The following is a 25,377-nucleotide window of genomic DNA, read 5'->3' as shown; positions in this document are numbered from 1 at the left end:
AGATTGCATTGCGGTATGTGAACGACAAATTGCTGTATGATTTTCCTCAACCGCCGATGATGCATGAAAACTTGGCTTTCTTCACTGATTATAAAACCTGCAGATTTTTGACTGAATGACTGGTACAAAAACTTGTGTTAGTAAGCATGTGTGTTCCTTTATTTAGTGGTTATTTACGATGTATTTCAGTCGTTAGTTTTACTTCGAGTGTGTTATCTTGTTTGGGCAAGCTTACCGCTTTATTGAAGTTTATACATCTAAATTTTCATCCAACTTGCAAGTTTTTTTATTCTAAGAACCAAGCGAGAAGGGGTAGCCATCGCCAAGAAATGGCCACAACTCCATTTATTTTTACTCAAAAAAAAAACGTTTTTAAAAGTGTCTGTCTCTAAACCGAATGTTCCAAGTGGTCATTTATAAGAAGAGGTCATTCATTTTATGCACTAAATATGTCCTCATATTTATGTATTTTATGTGTTGCTCAATGCTTTGGTAGCCTCACTGTATGCCAAAAACCAGGCGTTGCTTACATAGCTAATAATCACCTATAGTAAAAAAAAAGTTACCAGCGAAATACAGCGTAATAAAGGAGCTTCAGCCCAATAGTGGTGGTGTTTTTTTTTTCACACAGAATGCCTATAGAAGCTTGTCGCTTTGTCGTGTCACGAAGGGAGATGGCAGTGTTTGCACTTCCTGTTTTCTGTTTTTTTTTTTTTTTGGAAGCGGAGGAGGGAGGTACGGCTCCAGTTGTATCTCGTTTCGTACTTAACTCTAACGTGAGTTGGGAGTAAACAATGGTTTTGTTTTTTTTCTTTTTTTTCGGGCAGTACGTTGACTGTGGTTGCGCTCAAACCAATGTAGGCAATACAAAAATCTGGTAAAATTACCTTGACTGAGAAGCAAGTGTTCTTTAAAAGAAAACACGTTATGAAGATTTCTTGTCACTGAATCAGACGCTTTGACAAGTGGTATTGCCTTTTTTAATGCGACACGTTGCTGCCTTGAAGAAGAGTAGCCCACTTATCTAGAAGTCGACGCCAGCAACACTTCCTTATCAAAGACTCTTATCGCTTCAACATCCAACTTGCTCTGAACGCGTGCTTTTTTAAATGAGAATGTCGACATTTCTTTCTAATTTGTTCCTCATCTTTATTAGTCAGGGCGCACAGTAAATTTGTTCGCATTTGCTACAATTCTCCTCCCCTTCTGATTGCAGTCGGTGGTGGCTCGGCTGGAGCAGTTCTGGCGAACCGGTTATCTGAAGACATCACAGCGACCGTGTTACTAATAGAAGCTGGCGGCATAGAAAACGAAGTATCGGACATACCACTGATCGCGGCGACCATGCAGATGTCACCGCTGGACTGGTCCTACCGAACCGAACCTCAGAAAACGTCTTGCTTCGGCCTAGAAGGAAGGGTACGTATGTATGAACGGTTGATTTCACCATCATACTTCATGGTAATTCTGTCGACCACCTGTGTGGAAACTGCTAGAACCTACACGTGGATAAATACAGGGCATTATTGCCTAGCACAATAATGTATACCTGTTTTATGCAACAAATACTGTCTAATGAACCATTCAGTGGTGTCAAAATTATGCTCATACATTGTTCAAGTTACCTGAAACCACTGTTTTGCACTTCGCAGGCTAAGCATATTATCATAGTCCTTAGTGCCTTAGTGCAGCATACCTATAAGAGGGAGATGCAATATGGATGAAAGAAAGGCAGGGAGGTTAGCTAGTACTGAGTCGGGTAGGTTACCCTGCACTGATGATGGGGGAGAGAAGGGGAGGAGAGTTAGAACGGAAGAGAGAAGTTGTTGTTGCCTTTGACGTAACAGCAGTTCTGCGCTTGACATCGTACACGGTGTAAACCAATATGCCCAAGAGCTATGTTGCAATTAAAAACAAACAGAAGGCAAACGTATTTCTACAGCGCGTGTTTTCATTGAACCTATACCTCTTTAGGTCATACGTCGTGAAGCGTTCCTGGTGCAAGAAGAAAAATAGTATTAAAATAAACAAAAACTTTGTCCTTCATAAAGTGCTCAGTCGCTGTGCACTGTGATAGAATGAATGTTTTGCGATTATGACTAGTACGCCACAGTGTCAGGCAGAAAAATTTAGGCAGTGCCAAAGGTAGAAAACAATACTTATAGATTTACCACTATTGTGCAAGCACTGAAATATGTCAAACATACTCTGAATATTCTGGTAAAATTAGACATTCAGGCTTGAAGACGCTCAGGCTAGCACACCGTCATCTTTATGCCTGCTTTGTTCTTCAATACCGTGCTCAGCGTGATTCTTGAGAAGCAGTGGCGACATCAGATTGTTTTTCTCCACATTTCACTCATATCACAACGCCGGCCCTGTGGAGAACAGCGGTAGCTTCTTCTGTATTACGGCAGCCATCGTGTTAACAAAGGGTGTGGAGAAGATGACGGCAACCTCGCATGATAGGCCGATGGGTGCGACGACGGGAATTATGGGAAAAAGCGTACAATGGCAAGCGGCAGTTTCTAGTCACTCATCGTGGAGCAGTCTTCATCACACGCCACCCATGCACTATCCCGAAAGCATGTGGAAAATCAGCTTTGGTTGACGTTAGAGAACCCTAGGTGGTCGAAATTTCCGAGTCCTTCACCATGGCGTCTCTCATAATGATATATTGGTTATGGGACGCTAAACCCCACATATGACTTTTTTGGAAGACTGAACAGCACGTTTGTGGAATTACGCGGACTCACTCACGTCACAGGCGTCACCACGTTTATTCTGGAAAACGGGCGTTCTAAGATGGTGGCGCGTTCTAAAAAATATAAATAAAAAGGTACCATCTGCCCATATTGAGCTGTAATTGTATTTTACCAGCAGTTTTGTGCAACTCTTTATGTATCAATAAATAATGAGTATTTATTTAGGCAAGATAAATGAGAAAATTGTCAATAAATTTAAGTACTATATCTACGTGTGGTAGGAGGCATGTGGTTCGACTCTGTAGCCTCCACAGCACTGCCAAAAAACGCTGTTGCCAAGTATGCTATAGCAACGGGGTTGGATGTGGTGACCGTGCTTGCTGATCGCGACTTCGAGCCGATCAATGACGGAAAGCGGGACAGGAGACAATCCCGCAAGCAGGGTGGGCACAACAGCGCGACCCCAGCCACTAAACCGGGACATGTTCTGCCTAAATCGGGACGTCTGGTTGGTTTACGTTTACTACAACAGACATGAATTGCGTTTTTTTTTTTTGTGCAGAGGAGTCCTTGGCCGAGAGGTAAAGCGCTTGGTGGCTCGAGTGTCATCAACTACATGATCTACATCCGGGGCAATCCGCACGACTACGATCAGTGGGCGGCAAATGGATGCGAGGGCTGGTCGTGGAACGACGTGTTCCCTTACTTCCTGAAATCGGAGGACAACCGTGATCCCGCAATTCTGCAAAATGGTGGGTATCTACTCGACATGAACACGTTCTTGTGTAACGAATACATCCGAAAAAATCGTTGTGCGGCCGCGAACGTTATCATACCGTTGGTGCATGAGCGCGTCTCGCATGTGCCATTCCTAGAGACTATCTTTGAGAGTTTTGTCAGAGTCAAAGTCATGCTATGTTAACCCGCGTTTGTTCACAAAAGAACGCTACTTAGCGTTGAAGTTTAATCGATCCTTTCGATACCATCCTGTAAAGGAGAATATTGCGTCGGAGTGTGCCTAGGGTGGGATGTCTACCGAAAGTAAGCAGAAAATTATGACAGGATCTAACTGATATAACTATAGCACCAGCACACAGACGTTACTGGCACAAATACCAAGATGTAATCATGCACAAAATAGTATGAGCGATATCAATATAGCGCTTAAACAATTAAATGCGTATGCAAATACTTTGTGTACATACATAACAAGTACTCCTTCACGATAAAGAATTTTCATTCCTAATGAGCACGTTTTCATAGTTTCACCGAGGTAAGCATGCGCAGTTGGTGTTACATTTTTCGTTTGTAGGGTTTTTCGGGGGGCTGTTAAGTTTTTCTAAGTTTTCTTGGTTCCATTTACACATGCGCGTTTACCTGTTTATTTCCTGATATTACATTTTTTGTTTTTTGTATGACGTTGTATAACAATATATGTGTAAAAAAGTAGGCGTGAGATTTCTGTGATTTGAGTTCGTATATATTCATGTGTGTTTCCTAATAAACTTGGTTTGAAGTTAGCGCTCGTGTTGTCTACGTTTCTTTCTTTTGTTTCCGTTCTGTGGCGCTAAGATTTCTTAGTCATAACAATTACCTTCGTTATAACTGATTACAAGACCATATTTGGGGCTGTATGTATACACACAGGCTCATATCAGTGGCCAGTTGATTTTTCATCTTCCTTACTTTCTTTCCAATTCTGTTCCCTGCAGGTAAAGCATACAAGTACCGTCTTTTATACATTCCCTAAACTTCATTGGTGGTTGCTTTAGAAAAATTAGCCCAAGATTCGTTATATTCGGTATTTTCTTGCAAACGAACACTTTTCTTTTTTCTAAGTAGAGCATCTTCCACAAGGAGTGTATGGCGCCCCAGTTCGTCTAACGTACAAGAATTTCCTAGATGGGGCTTCGAAATTGTACTGTTTTACGGTGCATTCTACCAGGAGATTCTGTATGGCCGCTGAATTCCTGGAGCGAGCACTGAGAGCACAACCATGTGTTCAAACGCATGGTATGTGTTGTCACTAGAACTTTCAACGAGATTTTTTTTTGCGTGTTTCTTTTTATCAGGTTACCACAATCACGGCGGTCCCCTGACTGTATCCACTCCTCAATACGCGACACAACTGGGTCATGCCTTCATTGAGGCCGGTCTTCAACTGGGCTACCCAAATGTGGATCTCAACGGACCGCAGCAAACAGGTCGGGCACATCACTTGCACACCACTGCTTTCCGTTCACACACTTACTGTGGTGCTCCTAAAAATCTCGAGGCATCATTGACATGATATTCGCACGTCTGCTTTCGTGCACTCTGGGGATTTCCTTGGGTTAAAGTGGTACAAGAACTTTTTTCGAAGATGAGTTTACTCTGTGATACTAATCTCCTGTATACAAAGGCTGCTGGGAGTGAATGTGAAGCTAAGCAAATGCTATTAAAGTATTTCATTATTTTACTAATGTCTGTTTTTTCATGCCACACCTACCGACACCGACACTAGCTTGATGTCAGTCTACAGGACTTATACTGGTGACATTACGCAGCAGTCTGGCTAGTTGTGATGACGTCAGGTACTGAAACTTCAATGATCGCTGTTTCTGCGTTACCAAAACTTTTAAATAGCCACATGTGTGTCATCAATCGAGTTATTGTGCAAAGCCGTCGTGGAAACGGCACTATAGCTTGCGGGAGCACGTGAGGAGAAGCTCGTATCATGTTTTTACGTCAGGATACAGTGAGAACCACAACTATCATTTAAACACATTCTGAATATACTTTATCAGTGCGCCCTTGCCTTTTTAGCTTTATTTTCTAAGCTTTTCATGCCTTGGCCTTTTATTTGGCGCAAAAAAAAAAACAGCTGAAAGTTTTGTGTCACCTCCCCTTTAACTGTGTGTTTCCCCCGGTACCAAAGCGGATCCCTAAAGGCCACGTAGCCACGTAGAAAGGGGTGCGTGGTTGACATCTGCTCCGCCATGTGCCACAACTGTCCCAGCCACTCACAAGAATAATGTCTGCTCTTTTAATAAAATCATTCGACTAAGTACCATTATTATAGCGGGAGTTATCCCACCTTCGTTTTTAATAAACTTTTATTTCAATATTAGGCTTCCAACATAACTTAACCTGAACAAGAACTGTCGACTTTGTACAGTTTTATTCTTAAAGCAAATTTTCATAGTATATTGAAAAGAATAATTGGGCTCGTCAAGACGGCTTGTCGGGTTAATTGGTATTGCATCATGAAAGACAGCAGCACGCATAGACGAGAACGAACGAAGAACACGGGGAACAACATATCCCTGAACTACAACTGATCAGTCGTAGTTCAGGGCTATGTACAGCGTGTTTTTTTTTCTTTGTCCCCATGTACAATGTGCGCAGAAGTATTTCATGACAGAGTTAAGTGCTAGAACGGAAGTGCTTAGACGAAAGCCGAGAGTGCAACTGTTGACCATACCAATAAAGATAACAAAGCCAATCACCAGTAGCACAAATATCACACTCAGTCATATGCGAAATTCAAAGTTTACCAGTTCATGTTGCGCTTCTTGATGTGTGTCGACCTGGCTGCGTCACTGTTGAAGCGATGCTCTGATTTGCGTGAAACGTCAACACTAACAATACCGCGTGACGCTTCCAGGTTTCGCCATTCCGCAAGGCACCATAAGGCGAAGCGCCAGGTGCAGCACCGGCAAGGCCTTTATCAAACCTATTCGTCACAGAAAAAACCTCCACATCACGCTGTATTCTTTAGCCACCAAGGTACGTACATTCTGGCGAAATAATAACGTCACTTGTACTCTATTCTTATTGATATGCGCTGTGAAAGTCAAGGCAGTCTTCGATAAGACCGGAATCAGCACCCTATCGTAATATGAAGCATTTTGTTGCATAAGACACATTGAAATTAGACTAATCTCGCTTCAGAAAGTGAGCAGAAGGACAGCACTAATTTGCGAACTGGACCGCAGTTGATAGGTGTGTTAATATTACATTTCTTTTTGCAGTCATTGCTAGATATTGCACAATATATAATAGCCTCGAGTCAGATGTAGTATAAATTATAAATATGATAAAAAAGCAACGCTTATGCAAGGGAAGCTACTGACTTCCAAAAGCGAAAGCCCCGTGTACCGTAATTGGAGGCAAGTGCAAAAAATTGTGTGTGCCCTAAAAAGAGAGAGAAAGCGCAGCGCTGGAGAAAGAGATAAGCATACTGACCACGTTCGAAATCTACAAAATCAGATGAGCACATTCATGCACTACAGAACTTTTGTACAAGCAGTCCAATGGCATTTTTCGATGAAGTGGTGCGTTTGTCAAATCGTGCAACACGAATCATACCCATGTTCATGGACAGTACAGCCTAACTGAAGTAACTGGTACTGAAGTCACAGATAGTTGATCTTGCAAAATCTAGGTAACGGAAAAAGTTTAAAGAAAGGATGTTCTGATGAAATATAGACGCGGACAAGAGTTTTTTTATCAACTCCTAAATCAAGAAGCCGTGCATTCGTAGCTTTGAAAACACGCATTGCGCAGGTGAAATACAAAAGATGAGGATCAGTCTCAGAGTTCCACGCAGTAGTGGCACTCTGTACACTACCTGGGTCGTATCAAGCTGATATTGATGTGGTTACCTTCGAACATGGTCAGCTGAACAGTAGGTCTGTAAAAGCAATGGAGTTCACTCGTACCCACTCAAGAAGTGTGTTTTGCTTACTACTCACCAAGACTCGGACTAACTAGGACTTATACTCACGAAAGTTCATTTCAGGCTGATTCACTTCCACTCATATTCTCTGGAATATTTCTCAACTGTACTCAGCCTTACTCAATTTCACCAAAATATTACTCAGCCGCACTCAGTACAAGACACACTACGCGGCCTGAGTCCGGGTGGGTGTTAGTGAGTCTCTTCAAGGTGTGGGTTCAGCTACAGTTGGCACTCCATGATCAACTACTTTTTGGGCACAAGTTTTGTTAGACCACGCATGAAACAGTGTCTGTTTCGCCTGTTGTGTAACAAATTTTTTGCGCAAGAAGTAGTTGATCTTAGTGAATCAAGTTATGAGTCAATCTGTTGACCTATGCCTGTAACACAGCGGCTGCTGCAGCGTAACTCACACATTCCGGTGTAAAACAGCAGCTCACAAAGACTCTCCTGATTGAGACCGAAACTCGCAGATCCACTTCGATGAGTGGAACAACGCCCGGGCAGTCCAGTTTGAGCGGTTCAAGGTTCCACACATGGTGTTTGCGCGACGAGAGATTATTCTGTCGGCCGGCACAATTGGCAGCACGCAGCTTCTGCTCCTGTCCGGCATCGGACCCAAACACGACCTGCAAAAGATGGGCGTAAGTGGACACTATGTAATGCCTTTTTTTGTCGCATTGGGAAGGCAGCCAGTGGTGCTTCTTGTTGCAGTATCCTTTCAGAATTGGTTTCAAACTCTGATCGTGGCTTCTTTAAGTGCGGAGTGATTGAGGGAGCCATATTCTTGTGTGCTGTAGTATGCTATTGCCGTCGTTTAGTGTAACACTGCCTGTGTAGCCTATTGCGTGTGTGCTTGCGCTAAAATTAAGTCTACTTCTTCTTGTTCTTCATGCACCTTGATGATGATCACTTAACATCATCAGTCAAAAAAAGCAACAAGTGCGGCCTCGGGCTCAGTAACACGGCACCTTGCGTGTTGAACTGCCATTGCGGGTGAGAGCCCGAGATAGAAGATAATAAGCTCGAATAAAACAGAATGCGCTTTAGCATTTTGCTCACCTTTCTAATACTTGTGTAAGGGAAGGTTTATGAGTCCATAATCTCTGAAGCTTTGGTGTAAAAAAAACATTTGCTTAATAATACTGGTGGTGGTACGAGACCGTCCACTTAGGTAATTCTTTTACAACAGCTATAGATAGATCTGTTCACTTGACTCATTTCAACGTGTACTTTTAGGTACTTCGCGAATAGATCACTCTCTTTTCCTCACTCTCTGCAGCTTTGTTAGCTACTTTAGCAGGATCACCTAGGAAGCAATCAATACACACCTTGACGCTACCAAGTCCTGAAGCACAAATAGGAACTCACTGGAAGCTCCGTACGTTACTGCACCACTCGAGATTTAGCCATTCTTGCTTTCATCCTGCTAGAATAGCCAAAATACCCACCGTGTCCGCTTAGTGGGTGTTATATATCGCACAGATTAGCTAGAGGACGTGAGTTAGAATGAATAGAGTTGCGTGTTAAGGAACTCGAAGGGGCAAAAAAAAAACCGGAGTTCAGTAGCATTACGACTTTCATCATATCATGTCCCATGTTCCAAGTTTCGTACGTAAGATCTCAGAAATTAATTGCTGGGTCTACAAAAACCAGCAGCTCATGAAGTTTAACTTGTGGTAGGGTGATACACTAGAGTAACACTGATACGGTCAACTTGGGGCTAAGTAAGAGTTTTTTTACAGACACCTTCAACGTGCTGTGTGTGTGTTTGTTTGTTTTTTCTCGCTTGCATATTTCTGGTATTACCGAACTTTGAATTATTTATTATTCTTTCCCTTAGATTCCTGTCCTTGCTGACCTTCCAGTTGGTTACAACTTGCAAGACCACATCTACCCTGGCGGCATGAACTTCCTCGTGCGTGATCAGGTGTCAATGGTTCAGACTCGTGTGTTCAACCTGAAGCAGATCCTCCGCTATCTAACCATAGGCAAAGGTGAGGTGCCGTAAATGGATGAAGAACCAAGTAAGCTCCAACTCCTAGAATTTAGATTCTCTCTGTGGCGCTGAAAATACGTTTAATCAGGGACACCCTGATAAAACCTCTGATTGACTTCTCCGGGCAAGCCGGATGTTCTGGTGAAGGCGAAAGGTGCAGGACATGTTTAGCGATATGGGCGCGTAGGTGTATCGTAAAAAAGGCAGTTTCTTAGCTCTGGTAAAGACGAGGACAACAAGGAAGAGACACTTTTTTTCTTCGATTCCCATCCTTAGTCACATTCCTATTGGTTACTGAACTTTCAGTTGGTTATTCCTAGATTCGGTTACATTTAAACCAAACTTTTTAATAAACTATAGATGAGTGGCTTGTTGGTCTCTTTGGTCGTGAATTATAGAAAATTTTTGTGAAAAAAACGAACATAGCACTATGAGTGCTATGTTCGTGAGATTTTTTTTGTCCCTGTTTTATGCGATGATTTCTACTATGAATAAGCTTTACTGTTGTGAGTAGTACCGAATGTGTTCAATGTCTTTTTCTTGTCTTCCTCGGGTTTAACAGCGCTAAGAAACTTCCTTTTTGAGAACATGGAAATTTCTTGAATAGGCAGTGGCGTTGGAGATGGTGTTTTTGAAAAGCGGTCGTGCCTTCTTTTAGGCAGATAGAGACCCTACACCTTGGCTTCCTTTAATGATACCGCCTTCAAAATTGCTGCGTTTAAATAAACGACGCTGCTCAAGGAATGGTTTAGTGAAATAGAAAATAATCAAAGGAGTTCTTGTCACCGTTACTTGGCGATGGCTACCCCGTTCTACTGGATTGTTCAAAATAAAGAATTAAAAAGAGAAAATAGCATATTAATTATATACACTCCTACATAGGTGAACACAAAATTTTTCATATGGGCCTAAGAAATTCTAGGATTCCTTATGCCTACGAGATTAATAAAACTGGTGCATCTTTGGCACCAAGTCTCTTACCCCACGGGTTCTGTGAAACTTGTAGCCAATAAAGATTATGAAAAAACGAACTGGAAACATTTTTTTTTTCTTATGATCATCACGTGACTGCCTTTCTAGATATATTTACGGACGAGGTGTGCTCGCAGTTCCATGCAGTTGAAGTGGCGTCTTTGGAGGCAAACACAACTTTACGCAGCAGCTGCGACAGTTGAATCCCGAAATGTCAAAGCATTGTCAGAAACTGTCAATTTTTTTTTTTGGTTTCACGCCATCATTAGTGCCCCAAATGTAGAGCCCCTCAGTTTTGACGATCGTACCATGAACAATTGCCTTGGTTGACGCCGTCCGAGATACCTTCTTGACGATCTTTCATGTCTGAAGTTGTGTCATCCTGGCAGCTCACGTTTCCTAAAAAGTGAACATCTGGTGTCCCTCTGCACGTTGCGTCCTTTTCTGACCTCGTTTACTTTTGCAGGTCCTCTGACCCTGCTGGGCGGAGTTGAGGGTCTGGCGTTCATCAACACGAAGTACGCCAACAAGAGCATTGACTGGCCTGACATCGAGATCCACTATCTCTCGGGATCGCCCGTATCCGACGGAGGACAAACGTTCAGACGTACCGAAGGAATCGCGGATGAGGTACGGATATATACAGCGTACAAGGTTACCAGTAACGAAGAACGCTTCTGACACTGCTTTCCAACACATGTAAAACGCTTCGTCACTCTCAGTTCTGGTTAAACGTCGTGAGCACTGGGGTAATTTATGATGTTGACGAAGCAATTATGAACACGAACCTACCCGTCCTGATCCAGCCCGCTTCATAATATACCATTATTGCAAGTATATGTCGTATCTAAACATCACTAATCGTAAGGACTGTATTTAAGGGCGAATCACTCCCATAACTCGTAAACGTTGGCCACTTTCAACACGCAGTTTGACCTTTTTTATACTGAAAACACTTCAGTACTGGTAGTGCTTAAGCTAGGTCACGAGAGTAGTGTGTGCACGAACTCTATCACCTGTTCCCGATGCACTGGCACCACAACAGGGACACGTGCCCAGCCACGTTACTGAAGTGCCCAAGTTCCTTCGAGCCACGTGATTCCTCTTTGAAAATTGTTCTGCTATTCGAAAAAAAGATAGCAATACTGAATAAAAGGGCTACAGATGACATCTTACACCGAGAAGCAGCTGCATTCATTACGCTACAAAAGTTCCATCACCGGCGCTGCACGAAACCCTCCCAAGACTTGTAGCCTCATGAAGCACATTCAAAACCACTTCATTTATTTCCACTCGGGCCAAGTGCTGTTGGATCCAAGAGCAAAGATGCTTCTGCTAGCAACAGAGCTGCCACTTTGTTCCTACTACCCAGTCGCCGCGCAGCCGTGTCTACGGAAAGTGACGCCTCTACGAAGAATGCGGTTGACGCTTGGCCTGAACTCCGAAAAATTCGTGCACTTGTTGAGCAGCACCAGACTTCTGCAATGATGGACACTCCATCGGTCACTTAATTAGCTGACAAACAAAGACTGGCAAGTGCTCGCCATAGTCAGCACCCTATTCCGCGCTATGCGTGCGCTGCTGAGAAAGATGTGGACACCGACAGCTCAAAGTGTGACGCAACTGCTTGACACCATCACTCCAGTTTTCGCAAGCCTTCAGAAGTCTGTCGCTTGAGAACGCAAGCTGTACCACTATGGCTTCACCACCGACAAGATGTTGGTTGCATGACACCACGCATACAAATTGCGTAATGCAACAAATGCGCGATCTGATTAAGCCACGGGAGTGACCCATCGTTTGTGATGGGAAGCACACAAGTGCCGTTATGTCGACGGAACCAGTGATTTTCTCTTCCCTCTCTCTCTAACTCCCCCCCCCCCCATACCCTGCCCCAGTGCAAGGTACCGCGCTGAATACCGGGCTCAGCCATGCTTAACTACCCTGCCTTTCTTTCATCCATATTATCCTTCTCTTATACTTTATTTTTTACTCCTTAGCGTAGCTTCGGAGCCGTCCGTTTGCCCGTTTTATATGTTCTGAACTACCGGAAAAGGTATTGTGTGCCAATAAGCTTCATGTGTATAAATCAGTGTACAGGTGACATTATTGATGCTCTCTGACAGATTACAGTGTCTCTAGATGACCTGGCTGTTTGTGAAACTAATATTGAAATTCTGCCACAACAAGAATTTTGTATTGCCTGGGCAACTAGGGTCAAAGCTGTAGCTCTGTGTTCCACCCTAACACTTCCTGATATCGAAGCCAGTATAACATCTTAAAATATGACTAGTATTTAGGCGTTTGTTATAAAATAAGTAACCCTCTCTTACAATTTGTTTTACAGTTGTGGGAGAAAGTTTATGCGCCCTACGTTTATGCGGACACCATGTCTGTGTATCCGGTGCTGCTGAGGCCTAAATCCCGAGGATACATCAAGCTTCGGTCCCGGAATCCTTATGATCCACCCTTGATTGACCCGAAATACCTGAGCCATCCGGATGACATCATGACTCTTGTTGATGGTGAGAATTCATTTATTGACACAAACAGTTCTTAGTAGTAGTTCCCGAAGACCGCATTCACATAGACAACTTGAACATCCGTGTGAGGAGGAGGGGGTAGTCTCTGAAAGAATGTAAATAACCGAAGTTTATTGAATATGTCTGTTAATGATCCTAAAGACTGCGCAGGTATGTTTGACCGTTGTTACGCCTGGGATTCCACACCGAACGTCAATGCCTCTGCAAAGGCAATCTGTGTCAAGGCCAGCAATCGAGCCCGCCTGACACGATCGACTCAACGACGTCATCAAGCGGTGGCGCCGGTCTGTCACGCAACGCACAGCGAGCTCCCTCAGCCCACGAGACCGTTGAAGCAATCGGCGCCTTCCAGTCTGTGGAGTCTTACGCAATGCGTGAGAACGTCACTCGTCCTTAGCTGCAACCACGCGCAGCGGCTCCAGATTTGATGAGCATGACGCAGCCCAGCGGTGAGCCCCATTGGAGGATTCTGACATCACGGCCAGTGGTGCTTCTGGTTGAACGTTGGTGACTCAAAGGGTCCACCCGGGGCCTATAGAAACAGCCCTGCGGTGCGTCGCCAGCAGTAGACCTGTGTGTCAGAGAAGCCTCTCGTTGCGTCGAGCCCCTTTCACAGCCGGCGCACCCAGTGTCCTTGGCAGCGGCGAGTTTCGTGACGCCCTTCGTAACCTCGTCGGCTGTGTGCTTCCTAACAGAGAGAGAAGCCGACGGATGCGTGCGAGAGAGGGCTTCTCTGCTGTTCGAGTCCCTAAGCTGTCGGTCCCAGTGCCGAATTTATAACGCCTCTATTTCTATGCTTTACATAAACCTTCCCTTGACCCACCGTCGTCTCGTCCGCTCGTCTATCAGCTCTGCGCAGAAGCAGTCGCGAGCTAAGTAACACACGCTACCAAACGGCTGGTGACCTTGGCGGCGGAGTTCAGAGCAGTGGCGCCTTCAGGACCATGTTGGCGTTTCGGCTTCGTAACACCGTGGGACAAAGTACATTTCACGAAAACGAGGGTGTATGTTGTGCCACAGTTAAGCGTATCTAAGCAATCAAGACACCAATTCGCCAAAAGAGTTATTTTCACCTTGAATACTTACGACTAATTTGCCGAATGAATGTGTGTACATATTCAACCAAACAGTCTTGGTATTCCTTAACTTAATGCAGCCTGGGCTTATAGAGACTCTACAGTTGTCTTGTAATATATTTTTTTTCATTTCAGCCATGAAGTTTTCAATGGCAGTGGCCGAAACGCCGGCTTTCCAGAGATATGGCGTCCGCATGTGGGACTTGCCATTCCCAGGATGCGAACACTACAAGCACCTCAGTGACGAAAACCTGGCGTGCATGGCTAGGTCTTTTACCAACACAATTTACCACCCTGTGGGCACGGCAAAGATGGGACCCGTTTGGGACCCAACCACAGTCGTCGACCCTAGGCTTAGGTGAGAGCACCTTGGGGCTTTATAATGAATGAACGCGTTCTGCGGGTATACGTGTGAAAACATGAAATAAATCATAATGCATACCTTAGGGCGGACTCCACATCCTTTTCTCTGTTACGTGGGATACTTTATCATAAAGAGAAATTTGGCTGTGGAAGTGATAGACATATTGCGGGTGCATAGTTGCCTCCTGGACACAGCGGCCACATTTAGGTGAGGACGAAATGCAGGAGTGATCCGTGTGCTGAGCCATAGATGCATAATAAAGATTTCCAAGAGATCGCAACACTCTAGAGCGTCCTATTGGTGTTATGGCACGTAGAATCGCAGCTGTCACTTATTACAGCCATAAACTCTTAGTCTACATTTGCCGTCGTAGTGGTAGTACTATAGCCGTAGTGTTAGGCGTCCCGTTGGTCAAGGTATGAGAGGGGCAGTTAATCAGAAATAAAGACAACAAAGTGATACTAAGAGCTTTTTGTACCGAAACTTATCATCATCGTTGCTGTTTCGCCGTCAGGCGATTTTCATTCACAGCGTCAAACTCGCCGAAATTTTTATGAATCAGTCACTACGATATCACATTGCTACACTTGATAGTCTTGGCACTTTGTGTACGCCTGGTTTCTCAAAAAAATTCTCTTCTTTTTTCATCTCGCAGGGTTAAAGGAGTCCAGCGATTGCGGGTTATAGACGCGTCAATCATGCCCACGATCGTGTCCGGCAACACCAACGCCCCGTCCATCATGATCGGCGAGAGAGGTGCGGACATTGTGAAAGCCGCGTGGGTGCACCACAGCAATTTCCACCAGCAGCTGCACGAGGCCGCCAAGCGCAAGAGGTGACCGTGGTCAGCCAACGACCGCGCGATGCAACCGCTGCGTGCGTGGTATGCACTCTTGCCAAAGACAGTTGCCGAGGCATTGCTCACTACGCCAGCGCCAGAGGCGCGTGCCGTGTACAGTGCGCAAAGACTAACAGACGGACTCCGAGCCCAGCGCCGGCTACGATAGACCTGCGAACGGTCCTCGTTGACAACACAGGACACGCATGCATCGTCCTCGTCGAAAGCATCTAAGCCACTTTCTAAACGCCGTTATCAATCAGGGATTTTCTGTCTGCAGATGAAGAAAGTGAGCGCATCAACGCCCTGTTTCAGTCTGCAGCAGTGTGCTATAATTGCCCTCGTATTCCAGAAGGCCACATCACTCAGGCTCACCTTAACTTGAGAGTGTCGATGACAGCACTGCACCTTGTCAGAAGGGGTCACATTGTATGGGTAATGTTCAAAAAGAATTCTTGAGCAGCACGCCTTACTTTTCAGTCGATTGGTGGTGGTGGTGTTTTCAACTCGGTCGAGAGATGTTTGCCGTGATGTTGTAGTGGTTATGGTGCTCCGCTGCTCTCCAGTAAACTGCGGGCTCGATATCGTCCACGGCAGTCACATTTCTACGGAAGCGAAATCCTATAAGCCCGTGCATTGGATGACGTCAGTACACGGTCATCAGATTATCGAAATTTCCGGAGCCTTCCACCACGCCTCACTTTATAATCATATCGTTTATAGACGTAAAAACGCAGATATTTTAACTTCGTTGAGGAACGTAAGATCTTCGCATCAGTTTGAGGCTACTTAGTGGTGTCGTCAAAAAAAAAAAATTGTGAGTCGGTTTACTCCTGTGATATGTCGAAACATTTTGTGAGACCAGAGTGACAATTCTTCACACACTAGAGACATTTCGTCCAAGTCTAGGCTCACGGAGGCTTCAGGATACTGCAGCTGTGTCCTATCACCGCAGCTTGAAGTGGCTTGCGCACTTTCGGTGAAGGCTGTAATGCGTTTCTATGTGTCGTTTCTCTGTGTATGCTAAGGCACATCTTGGTGCACTCAGGTATGCTAGGAGACATGTCAAGGAGGCCACCGATGAAAACCACGGGAAGGTAGTAAACGAACAGTCAGTGCTGTGTTAAGGCGGTAGTCGAATCTGCAGGTTTTCTCCCATGAAAGCCTGTATGAAAGCACCATGAGGCTGGTAGACTTCAAGCGTCAACTTCAAGCATTGACGCTTCAAGCGGGAAGCAACGCTAATGAAGATTGTATGGTGCTGACAGCAGACAGCCAGAATCGATGACGTGAAGCTGTTTCGAAGATTCGAGTTTGTTCAATGTGCCTGGAATCTGAAGATTTCGCTTTGTGTCCTATTTTGGTGCGCGGAATTCCCGATTGAGTATGCGATGGCGGCGCACCGGACAATTCGCTGTCATCGTGAATGCTGAAGTCAAGATTTGTGCTTAGAGGGGTGAGGTGATAAACTATGATAGAAGAGCTGGGCTCCAGGTTTAACGTCTTTTGAGTGTGAATGTACTGGTTTATGAAAGTGCTACTGTTTTTTAATATGCATTACAATGTTAACTAAATAATAAAAAGGCAGTTGTCTGATGTCGCAAATGTTTACAAGGAACCACATGGTGGCATAACAAATGCAGCAAGTAGATGAAGCGTCTTCTCCTCGTGCCGCTATATTTTTGAATGTAATATCTGCTGCTTGTTCAGCTGTGCTGACCTTCTGTGTCAAAATTTAGCCAAATGATTTTGTTTACACCCTTTGACCAACTATACATTTTGTGGGTCACGTGACATGTGTGACGCATTGCAGCCACAACACAAATTCTAAGAAGCCGATGTGGAGTCCCATTCGGACAACCAACCCTCTTTAATGTTTTGTGAGCTGTGACAAAGAATGAGCAGTTACTTCAAAATCCTTTCGTCTTTAGCCTTGTTACTTCATTAGAAGAGACGTACACTCTGGCAATCCAAGGGAATCGTTGATATGGTGCTATCTTGGATCAGCACTTCCCTAAGAGAAGATTTATAAATTTTGAAGTTATAATTACAGAATATATTTATGACTCATTTCTTGAATAAATACATTACGATATTTAAATAATGTGTATTACACTATCTTTAGCGTCCGGAACGCACTTCCTCTTATGGAAAAGGGAGGGCAGGAGGTGTAGAGCACTTTACTCTCCCGCAACTGAATCACGTGGATTATGCAAAGCATAACTCTAAACGCTCATATAACCAATTCACCACATGATATTCACATGATGAGGTAAGAAAGTAGTTTTCCCAATTTAGGTAATAACAACTAGCCTTATTATTGCTTTGTTCCCTCTTACAAACCTAATTTCTGCAGCATGATGAGGTGTCGTTGCTAACGTTTTATAAGTCACAGATCTCTATCAAATCGTGTTTATATAAGAGGTTGTGGCCCATTCCGTTTCTGGTTAGAAAGTTCTTCAGCTGATGAGAGCAGTATTTCGGGCTTGTTGTTAATTCATTACTTCCCTGTGATTGCGGAACAGAGCAGAAGAAGACTGTGCACAAGCGCTGGTTGTGTCTTTTTTTGTGCTGTCGGTGCCTTTTCGTTCCGCAATCGTACTGTCATTGTACATTTGTTTTGTTGGTTTTTTTCTAGTGTTGCAGGTTTCAACTATTGTACCACCTAACGAAAGAATGACGATGTGAAAAAAGTTGTAGTGCGGAATATAAAGTGTTGCAGTTAGCCTCACGGTTCTTCTTAACACTTGGTCTCTCAAGCATCACGACAACTCTAGAAAAAATACTAGGCCACCTACATGAAGCTTGGTGTCATTGTAAGAAAAAAAACTTAAATTTTTGCATTTTTTACAAATAATTACTAGAATATAAGCCCTGAAGAACGTCCAAGTGTGTCATTTATGATATTAACAATGTTTCGCTTATTTTCGCCAACTTGTACAAATGTCGCCAACGTTTTTCTCGTTATTTTATGTGTACAAATGACTTTTAGTAACCTTTGTTGGTCTTGTGCATCCTTACTTCAATTGTTCAATTCGTGAAATAAAAGTTTGCGCTCATAAATGTGTTTAATCAAGACCTGAACCATGATCATCTCAGAAAGCTTGCGTAAATATTGCCGCCGGTGTGCTTAGCAAATGAGCATTTCAGCCTATTGATTTATTGCTATTTATAAATCTTTGACGTTCGCTGGCCATGAAAACAAGTATTCTGCAAAGCGTCATTGTCTTAAACAAGCGAAATCTATTCAACGCAGGCACCGTGCACTCACCAGGTGTCACCACGCAACCCTATACACCGAGATCGGCCGATAGGGGGGCGCACAAAAAGACAGACGAGCAAACATGCTTCAATATTCATCGTTGATCGCATGGCCACCTTCACAATTTAAAGAAATGCGGGAACTTTTACCTCGTGTTAAGGAAATCGGTGTGACAGCGAATGCTTACACCAGTGTTGTATTTTGCACATTACACTTCCTGAGCTGTCTTCGTGCCGTTCCGTACAGGGGGAGGGAGTTAAGCTGCCTGTACAAACTTCGGGGGAGTTTATTTGCCCCTAAACATTCCTGAGTCATGTGAGCTGAAAATAACTATTACGCAGCATGGTTCTGTCGGTTATTATATGAACACTGATACTTTGCCGGTGTCAGTATAATTGGTTCACAGCAGTGGCAGTCTTGTGTCAATGATTCTTTCTGGCGTTTAATTAACACCGATGCTTTCCCGGTGTCAGCGTCGCTAAGAGGGTCATTCACATATGCCGTGCTAGTTTGCTGTACTCACTATTTTTTCAGGGTCGTTTATGCCAGAACCAGGGTCTCCATCTCATTGGTTGCACCACTAATGACGTCACAGGTATGGTTTCTCTTCGTCACGTAATGGCTGATTGTTGCGGTGCCCCCGGGCCTCTCCCATATTATTAACTGATAGGGCTCACGTGCTAAGCTAATGATTGCCATTTAAACATGTCAGCACTCAAAGCGGCATTGATTCGTTACGCATATACGCTGCGATTTTGCTACATCTGTAAGTTTCAGTGTGGCTGGCTTCGACAATATGGAGGTTCTACATTTTGTTCCAACTTTGAAGAACTCTAAGTCACAGCGGGATTACCTGTGAAGATTATATACGTTGGTGCCCTGTGCATTTTTCCTGACCTTCATGCACCCAGTAAATTCACCAACAAAAGAGTACTGTGAAGTATCTGCGTTTATTGATCGCTTTCCACTGCAGTTTGGTTTCTCGCACTTGCGCACATGCCTTACTGTTCCGGCGACAGTGGCAATAGTCACAAACATAGAGAATGAAGTGTTTCTTCTGGTAATATTCTTGGCGATTGCAATCGCGCAGATCGGTGCGGTCTCATCAAGTGTTAGGCCCAAGGGATGGCTTTGTGCTCTTCCATAGTAGAGTACCAAGTGCTCTAAATCAATAAATACTTTTTTCTAAACACGAGCACTTGCACTTCTGAATGAACGTTTATAATTAGTTTAAGACTGCAGGAAGCATTCCTTCAAAGTGTGCCTTGACGAAGCGCTGTTTCCATTTGCTATCGCGTTGTTGATCTACATCGTCTTCTGGACCCTGTGCAAGTTGCCCGTGGGGTTCAACATGCCGTTCCTCTCACTGATACAAAGGAGCATTTCCAACGTCAAGGTGGCTTTCGTTTACTAAACAAGTTGTCTTAAAACATCCTAACTATCATTCTCATGCGGATCGCTTTCACACGCGGTGATTTGCTTTTTTCTGGTTTGTTGTTCTCACATCTTTTTTTTTTTAGTTTTGGCGCAATTTTTGTTGCGCATACTTACGAAGATTATCTGCTTGAAGAATACGCCTTGCTGATTATTTTTTAATAAAAAGTTCTGCAAGCAAGGTTCACATGTCTCATTAATGTCGTGGCCTTCGTCCATGTTTTTCTTAGGACAAGATAGAAGCTTTTGTTCGAAGCATTCAACAGTGAGATTTCTTGCTCTCTAACATAGGATATTGCACTCTAGCTGCCCTGTGAAAATAAACTAATCGATATATTTATAGCAGAAACAAAAGATTCTCAAGAGCTTTGGAGAGTTTTCTTTTGATATTTCCTTCCTACAGTTGCCATACCTTCCAGTATGCTGGTACACATTTTTTTATGTACACTTATGAGCAGTGAGAAGACTTTTTTTAACGCCTTTCAGGTGCTGTGAGAACGTTGCGCCGTTTGCAAAGTTGCAGAGCAACGGAGCATCACAGTTCGCATATCTTCTGGAGCACACTTTTTTAGGCACTGGAGAGCAAAAATGGATGATAGTAATGGTATTCAGAAAATACTTAGCTTCACACATATAAAGATCATTCTATTAATCACAATCAAATCATTACGGCAAGGACACTGTTATTGCTTAGAAGTTTTTTGAAAAATGCACTGATTAGAGAGGTAGTTGATCCATACTTATCATCAACAGTCTAAGCTCCACTGCAATACGAATGTCCTTCAATTCATCTCCAACCCACCCTCTCCACCTAATCCTTCCATCTAATTCTTTGCTGATCTCCAAGTGTCCCTTTCAGTGATTATCCTGCATACGCGCTGCATGCCGGGCCTGTGTCCATTTCTTCTTCTTGAGTTCAACTATGATGCTTAACCACGGTTTGTTCCCTGACCCACTCTGCTCTCTTCTTGTGTCTTCTGGTTACACCTATCAATTTCCTTCCCATCACTCGCTGCGTTCTCTTCAATTTAAGCTGAACCCTCTTTCTGTTTCTCCTCGGTAGGTATGTACCGGCAAGATGCAGCTGTTATATACCTTCCTCTTGAGAGATAGTGGCGATCTACCGTCAGTCATGATTTGAGAATGTTTGCCGAATGTGTTCTCCCCTATTCTTATTCCACTTACTTTAATCTTGTCGTTCGTCTTCGCGGTTACAACCTGTCCTACGGACAGGTAGTCCTTTACAACGTCAATTGTACTGCTACCTATCTCTAAGCACTGTTCTCTGCAGAGGGTCTTGTACATATCTTTCGTTTTGTTTTTTTTTTTGTAGAATAATTCTAAGACCTATCTTTCTGCTCTCCTTCTCTGACTCCCTAATCATGAGCTGAAATTCGTCCTCTGGGTTACTTTGCAATGCAGTGTCATCGGCAAAGCGCCAGTTACTAAGGTACTCTCCGTTATCTCTTATCCTTAAGTCATCCCATTCTATGCCTTTGAAACCTGTATGCACGCGGTGAATAGAATTGTGAAAATTATATCCACTTGTCTGACATCCTTCTTCATTGGTTTTCTGTCGTTTTTATATGATACACTATTATGGCAGTTGATCTTCTGTAGATGTTTCCAAGGTGTTTATATGTGTTTTATCTACGCCCTGATTCCGCAGTAACTGCATGACCGTGCATATCTCTACTGAATCGAATGCCCTCTCGTAAGTTATGAAGATTACGTATAGTGGTTGGACGCATTCTCAGCATTTTCTACCACCTGGTTTATAGTATAAATGTGGTCGAATGTTCTGTAGCCTGTTCAAAATCCTGCTAGTTCTTTTGGTTGAATTAATTTTATTGTTGTCTTAATTCTGCTCGAAACTACCTCTATTAATAGCTTGTATACGATGGAGAGCAAGCTGATCGGCCTGTAATTCTTCAAGTCATTGTCGTCCCCTTTCTTGTGGATTAACATTGTGTTAGCATTCTTCTAAGATTGCGGTTTTCTCCCCGTCAGGAGACACTTCGTAAACAGGGTGGCTAGCTTTTCTAACACAATCCGTCTTCCCTCTTTCAGCAGATCTGATGTTGCCTGATCTTAACCAGCATATTTTCATCTTTGCTTTCTTACCAAAGCTTTCCTGACTTCTCCTGTCGTTACTTGTATGATGTCATCTGGGTTACTGCCAGTTCTTACATTATGGTCGTGGTTTTATTATGGCCGGACATAACCTCCCCCCTTCGTAATAGTCGCTTAGGACTTTGCAGATGTGGCACTCGCGCTGTCGTGAGCGCTTGATCTGGACATACGGCCTGGTAGTGAAGGGCAACGGTGACGTCGGTTGGGGAGTCATCGCAATCCGTGGATCCTGCAACTGTTCGGTCTGGCCCCGAAGTCCACGTGAAGGACATCGACCAATGATGAGGCTGTTTATTGATGACGTGTGACGCTGCCGTAGAGTTCATTCTACCCGTATGGCGGTTCTGCAGATCTGGTGTCAAAGGAGTACGCGAAGTGCACTCGGGATATCAAGCCCGTTTTGAGACCACCAGGTCTTTCTCCATGAAAACTGCGAAGCGACTGCAGTGCAGAAGTCGAATAAAAAAAATTGTACCGCTCTAATTGTTGGCTTTTGTGCCTGGTAACGGCATTCTTCACACGAATTCCGTGTGCCCAGTGGTAGTCCTGGGGTTCAACTTGGGTGGCGCGGTGCTACCAAAACAAATTTCGAAAGCCACGCAAAAAAAAAAAAAAAAGTTGGCGGTTGAGATCTGCTCCGTTAGATGCCGCTACGTTCCCAACTGCTCACAAGAAAACCATCTGGCACTAAAGTGAAATAACAATTTACGTCAGAGTGGAAGCTCAATGTATGACATCTTAAACGACAACATTATCCACAGCAGTACACTTCTCACCGACAAATAAAGTAAATTCACAAAAAATACATTCACCGTAGTTAGACATTCCCAAAATGATACCGATCCCGTCAGACGCACCGGCCCCAATAATCACTAGTATTCAGTCTAGCAACACTACATAAAGATGCTTCCGTGCATCAAAACACCCTATAAAATGCTGTTTGTTCGTTTCTGTTTTATGAAAAAAAAAAAAACGCCGGACGTTACCATGAAAATTGGCGCGAGTGATTCAAAATTTCCATTTTTGCGAGGTTACACGGGACAGGTAGTGTCATCTAGCGGGATGCAGTTGAACCAAAAACACGTTAGCCATCTCGGAGCGAATGGGAGGATATTGATCAATGGCCGTTGTTGCTGATGTGGTACCTACCTTCCAGCCACTGTAGCTGTGGTAGAGTGTATAGCTGTGGCTGCCGCTGCTTTCGTTCTGTCTTCTAGTGTAGTGTCTAGAAAGGTTTTCATAGTGTCGTGAACGAGGCGGCGAAGCTGAGTTTACAATACAGCTTATAGAGGGCGCAACCACACGCTGGCGCGCGGCATTTACTCAACTGAGTCCGCCTTCTTGCTCCTTTCCCGTTGAAACCAAGCTTTGTAGTAACGGTAAGAATTCGCTTTGCTTGTCACACAGGGCGCCAATAAATTGTAAACGAAAGGAAAAAAAAACAGGTCTTCCGAGTATGCTACCAGGTTATCTTGAAATGAACAGCACATACAAGCGGGATATATAGCACGCACGAAACGAAGATGTAGAATATTCGGGGCTTTAGTGCCAGTTTATTAACATTCTTTTGCACACAGCTGCGTTTGAGTATAAAGAAATCAGTATGTAGATGTGTTTATAATGGTTACGTAAAGAACAAAATACAAGAACCAGATAGAAAAGCGCAAAAAGTGTTTTATTGTGAACGTGAGTGAACAGATAAAAAGGAAAAAAAAATACAGGTATGAAATAAAGAGTAAATAATAAATAATTATTCAAAAATTATCGTCAGCAGACAATAAGTAGAAATTTATGCACACATGATGAATAAGAAGCTGTGACAAATCAAATAGATGTATTGGCATTAGCATAATAAAAAAGGAAGAACAATGAGTAAAAGCCAAGCAAGAGCTGGATGCAAACTTCTGTTTCTCAGTGCCCCTATTTGCAATGAGACTTTGCAAAAAAAAAAATCGAAATTCTCGCGTGAGGTAGAAACAGTAATTACTGGCGGCACCACATTTTCGGGCGTTTTTGTTTGTCCCGTTTTGAGGCCACATTCTTATTCAGCAACTTTGTGGGAAAGTGCAGCCTGGCGAGTGTATAAAACTTGATCACGTCCCCAGTGAGCCACAGCTTATGTACTGTGCGACCGATTGGTTCGAGTTCACAACATTGACAAAAAATAAACAGCTGACCAGCTTCTTTCTGCAAAAAATTTCAGGCTATTTGTGCTAAAGAATGCGGTAAATGCAATTTTCAGCTTTGTTACGAGCCCTTCAAACGAGTAAGATGGGTATACAAGGCCACCGTGATGAAACTGGCTGCAGGGCGGCGTTGCACATTGGTTCTACTTCAATAGGCACAACACGCGTCTGAGCCACCCCGTCCCAGTGACGGCGGTTCTCCCACCCCCCTTCCACGTACAGCCTAAACTTCACACACTGGTCTTCAAATAACTCAGTCGCTGCTGTTTTCTACGTACTCATAACAGCACAATGAAGCGGGTGCATTTCCCAAATTAACAATTGGCACATACAACTCAGTTGAAAAAAAAAAGTGCAGACTAGGTGTTGCCTGTGTGATTTTTTCCTTTGTTGCTTTATCCATCCGGTAGTTATTTATTGACCATTCCAACCTTTGCCAGCTGAAAGATCCACCTTGGAGGAGGGCGAAGGTTCATCGCAGTAGCTTCCCTGCTTAATATTCGAATGTATGTAGCAGACTTGGCGCCCTCTCCCCCTTCTTAGTGAGGGCAGCTGTCCCCCTCCCCCTTCCACGTGCACACACCTAAGCAAATGACACACTGATTTTCAAGGTACTTTGTTGCAGCTGCTTTCTGCCTGCGTAGAGAGCACAACAAAGCGGGTATGTTTACCCAGTCAGCAACAAGTGGTGCAGACAGCTCTAAAAAAAAGGTGCGTCCTCAGTTGCATAATTTTTTTTTCGGTGGTGCTTTCTTGGTCTGACAGTTACTTCCTGACCATTCAAGCCTTTGTCAGGTAAAACATCCACCTTGATGGGGTGGGGGGGGGGGGGGGGGCAGAAATGCACTGCTAAAACTGCAATGTGAGGAAGATGCCATGCTAATACAGCTCAAATTATGTGCGCGCGGCAAAAATACATCGAACTCCTATTTTGTGCATCAAACGCGAAGGGCGATGGCTGATAACATCAACACAAGTGAAGAAATGTGCACGCAACCTCACGAGATCATTCATATCAATGAGAAAGTTTCTGTAAATAAAGAAAAAGACGCTACGATGGTGGCGCCAGCGTCGTATCTCTGACAATACGAAATCGTGGTGCAGTACCTCCTATTCGATTACATTTGCCGTGAAAGCCACATGAT

At 43.8% G+C, this 25,377-nt stretch overlaps 1 protein-coding gene across 1 annotated transcript in view; it reads left to right on the top strand.

The window, feature by feature from the left end:
• The window catches only part of LOC142768856 (glucose dehydrogenase [FAD, quinone]-like), an 87,157-nt gene extending 68,877 nt beyond the window's left edge, over window positions 1–18,280 (top strand). Inside the window, exons 2-11 of the mRNA XM_075871259.1 lie at window positions 1,217–1,419; window positions 3,268–3,457; window positions 4,778–4,909; window positions 6,352–6,473; window positions 7,899–8,069; window positions 9,269–9,422; window positions 10,863–11,026; window positions 12,744–12,921; window positions 14,151–14,373; window positions 15,035–18,280. Of these exons, the coding sequence (XP_075727374.1) occupies window positions 1,217–1,419; window positions 3,268–3,457; window positions 4,778–4,909; window positions 6,352–6,473; window positions 7,899–8,069; window positions 9,269–9,422; window positions 10,863–11,026; window positions 12,744–12,921; window positions 14,151–14,373; window positions 15,035–15,218 (1,721 nt within the window). The 3' untranslated portion in view covers window positions 15,219–18,280. The remainder of the gene's footprint in view (window positions 1–1,216; window positions 1,420–3,267; window positions 3,458–4,777; window positions 4,910–6,351; window positions 6,474–7,898; window positions 8,070–9,268; window positions 9,423–10,862; window positions 11,027–12,743; window positions 12,922–14,150; window positions 14,374–15,034) is intronic.
• Window positions 18,281–25,377: the final 7,097 nt, after the last annotated feature.

Source organism: Rhipicephalus microplus, chromosome 8 (assembly GCF_043290135.1).
Source record: "Rhipicephalus microplus isolate Deutch F79 chromosome 8, USDA_Rmic, whole genome shotgun sequence".
NCBI lineage: Eukaryota > Metazoa > Arthropoda > Arachnida > Ixodida > Ixodidae > Rhipicephalus > Rhipicephalus microplus.
The sequence above is the reverse complement of the archived record's forward strand: the minus strand, read 5'-3'. Positions and strand labels throughout refer to the sequence as shown.